The 10884-nt window shown below is 37.4% G+C and overlaps 1 protein-coding gene across 1 annotated transcript in view; it reads right to left on the bottom strand.

Moving 5' to 3' along the window:
• Nucleotides 1-5450: 5450 nt before the first annotated feature.
• LOC139710966 (uncharacterized) overlaps nt 5451-10884 on the bottom strand; it is a 73682-nt gene continuing 68248 nt past the window's right edge. Inside the window, exon 9 of the mRNA XM_071622885.1 lies at nt 5451-10189. Coding sequence (XP_071478986.1) covers nt 10077-10189 — 113 coding nt within the window. The 3' untranslated portion in view covers nt 5451-10076. The remainder of the gene's footprint in view (nt 10190-10884) is intronic.

Below are 10884 nucleotides of genomic sequence, written 5' to 3'. Positions count from 1 at the left end.
CACGGAATCTCGCCACTATTTATTGTGTGAAATGACCTCTGTAGGATGCAGGCTATAGTATGCTTTGTCATGCTTGAGAAGTTGAGATACTGAAAAGGTCAGTAGGAATGTTTTTTGGATTTTTTTTTTTTGGGGGGGGGTTGGGAGAATGAGCAGTTGAATGAAATACTGAAGCTCTATGTCATCTTCACTTTGTTTTGTTGTTGGTTTCCGTGTGCTTTTAGTTGTTTGTTTTGCTTCCATTATTGCAGTTGTATGGGAACAACCCACTGAAGAGCAATTGGCATATTCCCCTTGCTTGGTATGATCCTTAATAGTGTCAGATCCCAAGCCATTGCCATGGAAACGATATGCTTGGATGGGAGAGCACATAAGTGGTGCACCTGTGATCTCAAATGATGGTTAGGTACTGGTAATTGATTATCCTTTTTCTAGAGTCCCATGGAGACTGGGTTCAGAATCAGAAAATCTTGCCTTTTTTTCTTTTCTTTTTTTCTGCTATTGTTTAAAAGTTTTAGTTTTTTTCTGATTTGACCTCTCATTTGAGGCCATAAAGTGGTACTAAAGACTTTTACATTTCATAATTCCTGTATGATTTGGAAATGTATAACCTGTGAGAAAAAGACAGAGCAGGCATAGCTATAGTTTAGCCACCCTGCAAAAAAAAAAAAAAAAATTAAAAAAAAAAAAAACTGCCAACCTTATAGCATAATGTAACTGGTACATGGACATGCAAAACTGTTGTTAAATTCAGAACTTGAATAGGAATGTACTTAATGAATATGTTGGAATGAAGAATCCATAGAGTTGACTCTGCTGTGATAAGATACTTGTATTCAGAAGCTGCTGGGGAATGACAAAATGTGGAAGTGATATGATGATGAGAAAGTAAGTACAGATTGTAACCATAAGATGGAATATCAGTAGTGTGTTGGAGAGGTTTTCAGTGATACGGTTTTGATTGAAAAGATTGCGCGTTTCATGGACAAGAGGTGGTTTGATCTAAAGTGGATCCCTTGATGACCACTAATATCCTGATAATCTTTAAGCGCCCCCGGGCAGAGGCTTGCATTGAGATTTGATTTCTAGATGTCTGCGACAGATATGGTGGGCGCCTGCAATAGAGAAATGCTATTTAATACTCTGAAGTATGACAGATGTACCGTGTTACCTTATAGGACATCACTCGAGACGAGATGATGGTTATCGGTGATCTCGATTGCATGCAATTTCTGTAGGCTGTGACATTATGATCATGGATTTATTTCTGGCAGCATCTGTGATTGAATTTTTCATAGATATATGTATGAGTAATTCTTATGCAATGATTTTAATGGGTTTGTTTTTTTCTCAGAGGGAAAGTTGGAGTTGCTTATCATGTAACAGCCCAGCGTAGTGGTAAACTATCCTTTATTCATGATATTGTGTGTGGTTTGCAACTATAAAAAGAATTTGAAATTCATGGTCAGTAGACTCTGAGTGAGTGAAATCTAGGGCATGGTTTTGGATGTGGTTTTCCATGAGGTAGAAGTGCACAGTATTGAATGGAAATCTATTACCAGTAATCGTACTATTTTTTTTTATGCCTCTGCCACAAAGTATCATCAGAGGCATTGTGTTTTGGGGTTATCCGTCTGTCTTGGTCCTTCCATCTTTCCGCCGGTCCATCCGTAGCTGATTTTGTGGACAACATAACATAAAGCGATGGCATAGTATTGGTGGAGATGAGAATTGGGCTTTTAGCTTTTTGCTAGAAACCAAGAAACCACTTATGAAATAGTACAGAGCATACCTTGCCAAGAGGAATTCAAAGTTTATTTGATGAAAATCGATTTTGAAATAGCTGAGACATTTAAAAACAAAGTAAAACAAAGCTGTCCTTATTAAAGGTGGGTCCCACCTTTTATTAGGATTGCTGGGATTTGGATATCTCAGCCATTTCAAATTCAATTTTCATCAAATAAAGAGTGAATTCCTCTTGGAATTACATGCTCTTTCTTATTCATAAGATTTTTCTTGTTATCTCACCAAAAATTATTAGAAATGTGAAGTTAGGTCTTAACCAAAACTTTACGATTCTTTTTACAACTGTTTGAGGTATTCAAATGAAACTTGGCATACGTACGTACCATCATTTGGGTGCACAAGTTAAAGGTCAAAGGTCATGGCAAGGTCATCTGCTAAACTTTCAGTACTTCCCCCCCCCCCCCCTTATCTCTGCAATGCCTGAATGTATATTCATGAAACTTAGTGTAGGCATGTATTACCAAATAAAGATTCTCTAGGAAAGCTTTAAGCCATGGGGACAAAAGTCATGTGAAAATGCTAAAATTCCACCCATTTTCCATATGCTGAAAGTGGCTTTAAGTATTGTCACTGGAATTGGTGAATAATCACCAGAAAGTTATTATTTGCCAGTCATATTATGTTGTGGTCTCATATTGGCAATATGAACTGTACTTATTGGGAGAATAATGCAATATAGCGGAGGCACACCAATCGCCAAAGTGACATTTCTAGTTTTTCTAACCTTTGGACATTTTTTATTGTACATATAATTACTTTTTGTGTTACGTACAAAAAGAACAGAAAATGATGGGCTCCCTGTTGGCTACCACAAGACCGTGCAATATTTGTTCTACTGTATATAACACCAGTTTGCCATTACCTTTAAACCATACAAATGTGTGCAGTGTACCGTACAACAGTGTAAGCTGCCTTACATGTGATAAAGCATCAAAATGGGATGCTTTCTGCGATGTTCCACAGAAATGAAGATGATGATGAGTTGGCAAGGTGAGACACTGAGGTGACTGCATATTAAATATGGATGGATGGCCCATGCATGTACATGCACAATTCCTTTCTGGGGAAACTATTTCTGCAGTGTAACTGGCACGAGACATACTTCAACACTATCATTGTTTATTTTCGCCATAACATTACTCTTCCAAATGATGAAGTGACGCATCCTCTGGCGGGATCCTGACTCGTATCACCTTTGTGGATTCCCCAGTAACATGGAAGGACGCAGCAGAAATGATTCGAGTACTGTATTAATCCGTTGAGGACGGGCTGATTTTGCTACAACACACATTTCCCACAGACACCTGCCTGTGTACACTTGGGACTTGTCTTCTATGGGTTAATTAAAGGGGAGCCATCTCTACATGCTAGGTACAACTGGAATAGCACACCTGTGTTTGCAGAGTTTAACCAGTGGTACCCTGGAATATTCCCCATGGAATACAGCGGACTAGAAAGGAAGATACTATTTGAATCTTTTGTCAGCTTGTCTGTGTGGATTGTCCGTATATCTGCTATAGAAATTCAAGGCCGTGAAAAAGGCCAAAGGAGAAAGGAAGAAGAGAATGAATGTCTGACTCTGTGTGCAGGAACATAGAAAGTTTTGTGTTTTCAATTTTGATGAGACCTGTAATAAGTCTCGTAGCTGGTCACTATCTGCACTCATTTCGTGAATGAATGTGACCTGGACTGTTTTATATTCAGTTTTGATGTGAATATTGAATTATGAGAGCAATTTTTCTCTCTCTTTTTTTTTTCCTTGCATATCCTTTCCAGTATTGATCCTGAAATGTCTACCATTATTTGACATTTTGATGCAGAAAATTTGTGTTGAGATCTGAAAGTAAAATTCATGAAATTTCACAACTTGTCTCAATTACATGTTTACAAGTCAGCACAGTAGCAGATGCTAATCTTTGAATGAATATGAGATGTTTGCATGTTACAACAATGTACATGTATGTGTATTATATATATATATATATATATATATATATATATATATATATATATATATATATGATATATATATCGAGAGAGAGATATATATAGAGAGATGTATATATATACTGTATGTATATATTATACACATATTGGCAGTAATGGTAGTACAAGTGTATAGGGTTTGACACAATGGGAAAATGCATTAACTGCCAATTTGTATTACTTGAAATTTCAAGTTTTCGGGGACTTCCCCCTTCATCAGGGATGAAACTGCTAAGTTATCTTTACAATAATCGTTAATATCACTGTAATGATAAATTAGCCTTCTCATCCCTGACGAATTCACTCGTTCAAAAGTTACTACAGTACGCCATTTTGATTAGGGGAGGGGATACTTTTTGTTGTGTGTATAACAGCAATACATACTGTAATGATATCTCTGTTTCTGTAGGGGGGGGGGGGGATGTCCTCTGTTGGTTCCTGGCAGTCTACTAATTCGAAATCTGTTAATGGTGTATAAGTGGTTCCTTTTGCTTTTCCTTTCCCTCACAATATGATGAAGTATGTCGTGTACTCTGCTCTGGTGCAGATTCCTGAAGTTTTGCTAATACACACTACTGATGTGGATACTTGTATGTATATATACCAAATATGACGCCAAGACAGCAACTACATATATCTCAATATCTCATATGCCCGCACTCCGTTGTAATTGCACCTCTTCCACTGAACTTTTGCCATGAACATCAAGAGCAGGATAACCATCACAGCCACTTCCAACACTACCCCTCTTTTGCCATATTTTAGCCAACCTTACCTATCAGTTAGCTATAAGTGTCATCTACCTCTCTTCACCACAGTCATACCATTGCCTTCACCATCTTGACCACCACAATTACTATGATATTATCTGGGACCATCATCACCTTCACCACCTCTTTCGACAACATTAACATTCATTGATAACATTTTATTTATCATCTAAATACCCAAACCGACACACTATTGGCATTCCTGGTCATAACCATCGCATCTAGCTTGGTCATTCTTCCTGGCTACGATTACAATGATTTCATCATCACCAGTATCGCCGCCTAGTCACTTAGCCCTATCATCATCTTGTATGCGACCGCCTCACTACTACTACTACTACTACTACTACCACAACAACTCACCAACTCAGTTACCACCGTCATCAGCAGCACGATTCCTACCACCGCCATCGTCACCACAGCCACCATCATTCATCCCCACCACCTCCATTACCACTACCGCCTCCACCATCTCCACAATCACCGCCATCACCACAACCACCATCACTACCACCCTGCCATCCTTACCACCATCACCATAACCACCACCATCAGCAACACAATATTTACCACTGTAATCATCGTCACCACTATCACCATCATCCCCACCACCTCCATTACCAGCTACCACCTACACCTCCACTATCACCGCCATCACCACAACCACCAACACCACCATCTCTACCACCGCCATGATCCTTACCACCATCACCACCTCCATCAACACCACTGTCACCATTGTCAACATTACCACAACCTTCATCACCACCATCACTACCACATAAGCACCATCATAACCACCACCACCACCACCGTCAACATCAACAACACCAAGTAGCAAAAGACGTGATGTCATCGACAATAATGAGTGCGTTGCTACAGTGCTAGATAATTTATTTACCGTTCTTCATAGCAAATATTCTTTGTTTCCTGTCAAAACACTTCAAACGAGTTCGCGTCCATGATTTTTATGGACGTCAATATTGCACTGCGAACGCCTTAGAATTAATACGAGAAAAGGTTAGTAACACAGTCTGAAAGTAGGGCAAGATTTCATATCCACTCTTCTTCGACCGCGGATCCACCTTTTTTCACACTCCTCGCTTATAAATAGTCAAAAACTCCACTACAAAACTTGTAAGAAAAACCATGCTTTGTCAAAGACGAGTAAAAATACGTATCAATAACTTACTGATTTACAGCATTGATATTGCTTATTTGGGACTACTTTTAAGGCTGTTATGCATAATATTTCTGATAGACTGGTTTTCGCCGTTGTGATAGTCTACAATATAGTTTGTTCTAGTCTTTCAATTATTTCATGAACTGAGGAATAGAATTACTAGTACACAATTTAGCTACTGCCCTCAGGTATTCAACAAACGACTATTCTGTCATTATGGCTATTTTTTTTTTCTTGCAGATACAGTAAATTAAACTAGTAATGGATGCATTCACTGAAGGTGAACAGGTTTCAAGTTGAGATTTATTTTAAGGTCTCTATCTGCCTCTTCGCGACAACGGCATTTCAGTTATTGGAATGCCAAACTAAAAGTCTGTAAGAAAGTACAGAAAATAAATTATTCAAAGTGAGTAGTGCATCCTTCATAGCAGCTCATAAACAAACTGTACGCTTTTGTTTTGTGATTAATCTTCGCACGATAATTCTTTACTTTTCACCAAATATTCTCTGGACAAGCCAAACAGCCAATAATCGGCCCGCTGTTTGCTGACGTATTTTCTGCCTTGCATAAAACGGTGCAGTGTGAAAATCAAAACGTCACGATGACGTGACTTCTGTGCACATGGTCGGCATTAGCATTAGAATACCATTACGTGACATGCGTGATGCATCCACACGAAATACATTAATCTAGTTGCTCATCACATCAAGCGAAGGGAGCTAAGCCATTTTATGCGAAGATATTCCCACTAGACGCAGACAAGAGTTCTAAATGTGGGAGGAATCTCTAGAGGAGAATTAAGATTAAGGTTAGATGTCGGTGTTTTCCCTCTTTTTTTTGTCGACTCTCATCTAGGAATTGAAGTACTTCAACGTCATGCCCTACAGTCTTCTAGAAGGCCTACATATCTGTCTTGACAGATGTTAGGAACAAAGAATGTGTAAAGTCAGCCCTGTAATACCAGGCATGTCTAACGAAACCCATAAAGATCGCAAATGTATATATTGAAAACATATACCAGGTATCAAAATATTCACTGCAGTTTTACATAAAAGTAGTATATAAACACCTCTTTATACCTAATTCAAATATTCCAACATTTTGCCACAGACATAATTGAAACATTCCATGACAGAAGTAAAATGTGGCCATATAGATAAAAAGTAAAACTAGAAAATGTGAACACCCTCAAATACGTTAAAGAAAAAACTGCTGCTTTCATTGAACTACCGCTGCGTAACATAGGCGGTGGTTGAACAGGGCAAAGATGAATCCAATTTGGTACCATTTGCATCTTGTAATATCAACACGTGATCACGTTGTGGACACTTTCGAAAGAGGATAACCAGCTCATCAATGTCTTATATAGTCATGTTAGATCAGAGAGCAATTTGTTACGAGTATCATTCCTTAATTTCATATTAAGAGATGATCTTATGATGACAATGTAATGATACCAACAGCATGGTTTTGTTCACCCTTTTGTTAGTATCATTCCTTCATGTCCTATTCAAAGATAAGATTATGATGATGATGTTATGATACTAACAACATGGTTTTATTCATCCTGGAGAGTCTGTTCATTGTTAGCACTGTACTTACGGAGAACCCTGCCATTACACCAATTATTTTCATTGAGGTTTTATTTCTTTGATTGTCTCTTTTTTTAAACAAAGTATAGATTTGATTGCAATACACTGACTCACAATTCCGATCGCTGTCCCATAAATCTGCAGCATTCGATTCTCCCTACCTGTCCATATTATTTCAAAGATATATATACCAGTAAGCAGGTAATATAATGAGATCATCTGTATGTATGATATTTGTACATGATATCTACTCTTGGTGTTCCCTCGAAGGCTTATATTCAGTGTTTGTTCATCTTTCTGCGATACTGGTCTGAAAGAGAGAAAAAACTCTCTTTTTTTAACTGATCTCTTGAACTTTACAATCTTACAAATATACAAAACAAAAAATTGAAGAACGTATCAATATATACAACACATCATTAGTAGAAGCATCACACTCAAATGCCGCTGCTAAACAGGCGGCGTTACCTTTGTCATCAAACTTATCACAGCGCTACCGTTTCGGAATAAGGGAATTTGAATCAGAGGCTTAGCTGCAATTGAGATAGAACTGATTAGCTTGAGAGTTCGACTGCTGTTGGCCACAAAACTCATCATGCATGTGTCCTATGTTGACGTCTCACAAACTCTTGTTTTCATCGTCAGAACAGTACTCTTTATAGCAAATAGTAAATTATCGTTGCAGTTGCGCGCAGTTTTATTTTCATAATTTTTACACCGTGTTTTAATCCCTGTGATTTATATTAATTCTTATCATTTATGTATATCTCATTTCTGTACAAAAGTAACAAATAAAGATATAGCAAGACGATTTCCATCCAGTATTTTTAAATCTTTGTGAAAGAAAAGTTGATAGCTACTGTTTTCTGACTCAATTAGTGCGTTAAAAAATAGAACTTTTGTTTTGTTTGCGGTTCTTGCTGGATTGCGTGTGAAGTCTACTCCATCATATTGATTTGTGTAATGAATTGCTTCATTCGTGCACCATTCTCAGTCACTTGTATGTGCATAGTTCGTGTATTCATCGTATTTGAAGATTGTTTCGTTTTTCACACATGAAATGTAAGTAATACTATCTTCTCTATAAGACATTAAAACGTTCAACATTATCATTTACAAAGCGTTCAGTTGTGCAATACAAACGTGTCCCCACACGGCTTGGCAGAACTTGTCAGTAACGTACCAATTTCCGAAGACCCAATGTCCATGCATGGTTTAGTGCTGTATCTGTTTGTCATGATTCTTCTTATCATTATCATTTTCAATCGGCCGTGTTTCGTAGAGAAGAGTAGAAATTATCGTTTATGTGTTCATACACACTTGTTATGGTCGATTGCAGAATTCTACTAAAACGTGGTTCTTATTGGCCACAAAATTTAGAAGGTTCCTCTCTTTCTCTCATAGCTGGCAAATATTTGAGTTCCTTACATGTGAGTGTGTATGTGTGTGTTTGTGTGTGTGTGTGTGTGTGTGTAGGAGGGGGTATATATTTTATGACATTAAAAGAAACCAAAGCCCTAATAAAAATATGAATTGAGTGATAGTAGCAATATTAGTAGAACACATCAGTGAAAGTCTTAGGAAAACTGGACAATCGACTCAAAAGTTATGAATTTTTAAAGTTTCGGTGCCGTCATGGTTGGATATTAGGAGACTACTACACTTCATGACGTCATTATGGACAACAATTTAGGAAAAATACACTTATATAACGAAAAATATCACAAATGTTCATTTTTTCCGAAAAGTATACATCCCATCGACTTACTTACGTATGTCAAGGAAATATTATTCCCCCTACCTTCTGGAATATTTAAGTCAAGTGCTCCTTCATTATGGCAAAAAAAGTGGAAATAAGTTGAATTTTCTTTATATTCTCTTTACAGTTTTGTCCATAATGACGTCATAAAATGTAGTAGTCTCCTTCTCCAGCGATGACGGCACTGAAACGTTAAAAGATTCATAACTTTTTGAATCGATTCGCCGATTTTCCTCAAACTTTTATTAATTTGTTCTACTAATATTGCTGCTTTCACACAATTCAAATTTATATTTGAGTTTTGGTTCTCTTTAACCGGTTCGAGCTGACCTTTCTCCAGTATAAAATGAAATTCAGAAATTTCAGTTTAGTGATACTGAGATGATAATTTCATGAGTAAAATTCCCCACGGACTTGATAGGTTGGAAGTGTCATTTCCCCCACGGGTCATGGTACTACTAGTAATCTATAGCGTCCAATCTTCATGTCGTCTCATGTTGCTGGATAACCACTCTCTTTTTCGGTCGTCGCTGCAGAACTAAGCCTTGGCATCTGAAATCCCACCGAGTTTCGAGTAAAATAGGTTGACTCTCCTGTTCATGCTGTGATACACTAATCCTTATAATCATCTGACGCCCTATTTCATTCGCTAAGATTCCAACAGAGGGGTAAATTGTGTTTGATCTATAAATAGTACGAATGATACTGAATGGCCTTCGAACATGGAATGCCAGAAAACATTGTCCTCATTGCATCTGTTTTCTTTCACTCATGCAATATAACTCGTACAACATTTTGCGGTATCCCAGTTGATGCTATATCCAGTATATAATTATGATTGTTGGAAACTCGCGACATCTGGTTTCATTCCTTCTTTTTTTTTTCAGACGGCAGCATATCTAACTTGAAATTGCAGATTACCTCTTAGTTAACCCCGGTGATTGAGCAGTGCTAAGCACACTATGTGCGCGATGTGACCTTATTTGCGTTTTAACTTTTTGAGCTTTTTAGCCATCTTGGTCAGCTCATCCGTTAAGTCATCTTTGCTCTCCCGAGAAGATGACTTTTTCGTCGTCGGACTGGTTGATTTGCCTGCCAAAAAAAAAAAAAGAGAAAGAAGAGAGAGAGAGAGTTATTGATTTCAATATATAAAATCATGATGAATGAAGCATATCGTTTCATTTACAAATTCAATTTTTTGACGCAATATCTATCCATCTTTCTACGTTTCCTGAACTGAGCAGAAAAGATCGATAACAGAGTACAATGTGGCATAAAAGAATCAAGGAGATCAGCCAATCGACTGCCTGATTGGTTGCTGAATTGATCACCCTGAGTGGTAGTAAAGTGGAATGAGAGCAAAGGCGGAATAGAGTAAACATTCTTGATACAGCGACAGGTGTAGGAGACGATAATAACATTGAAAACATGCTTACTAAGGAGTTGTGACCTCGGAATTAAAGGTTTTGTTTACCACTGGGAGCAGTGATTCGAAAATGTTTGAATTATCACATTTAATGCATGTGTAGGTCAGTTGTATCACAAATTATCCCACCATTTAGAAATTACGCAGTAAAGCCTAGAATGTAAGGAGATATCAGTAATTCTCCCAATAGACCATAACTCTAGACGGTTTATTCTAGAAACAATTCTATTATCTATTTTTCACATTTTGTATATCTAACAATACTTGTAAATATTGATTATACTGATTAACATTTTTACATTTTTTGTTTCTATCCCTAACTCACATTTTTGAATTGTTTTGAAGCACTAAAGCTGGGTTT

The sequence above is a fragment of the Diadema antillarum genome, unplaced genomic scaffold (assembly GCF_040938485.1).
Source record: "Diadema antillarum isolate AM-2024a unplaced genomic scaffold, OU_Dant_1.0 seq00001595_RagTag, whole genome shotgun sequence".
Taxonomy (NCBI): domain Eukaryota; kingdom Metazoa; phylum Echinodermata; class Echinoidea; order Diadematoida; family Diadematidae; genus Diadema; species Diadema antillarum.
The sequence above is the reverse complement of the archived record's forward strand: the minus strand, read 5'-3'. Positions and strand labels throughout refer to the sequence as shown.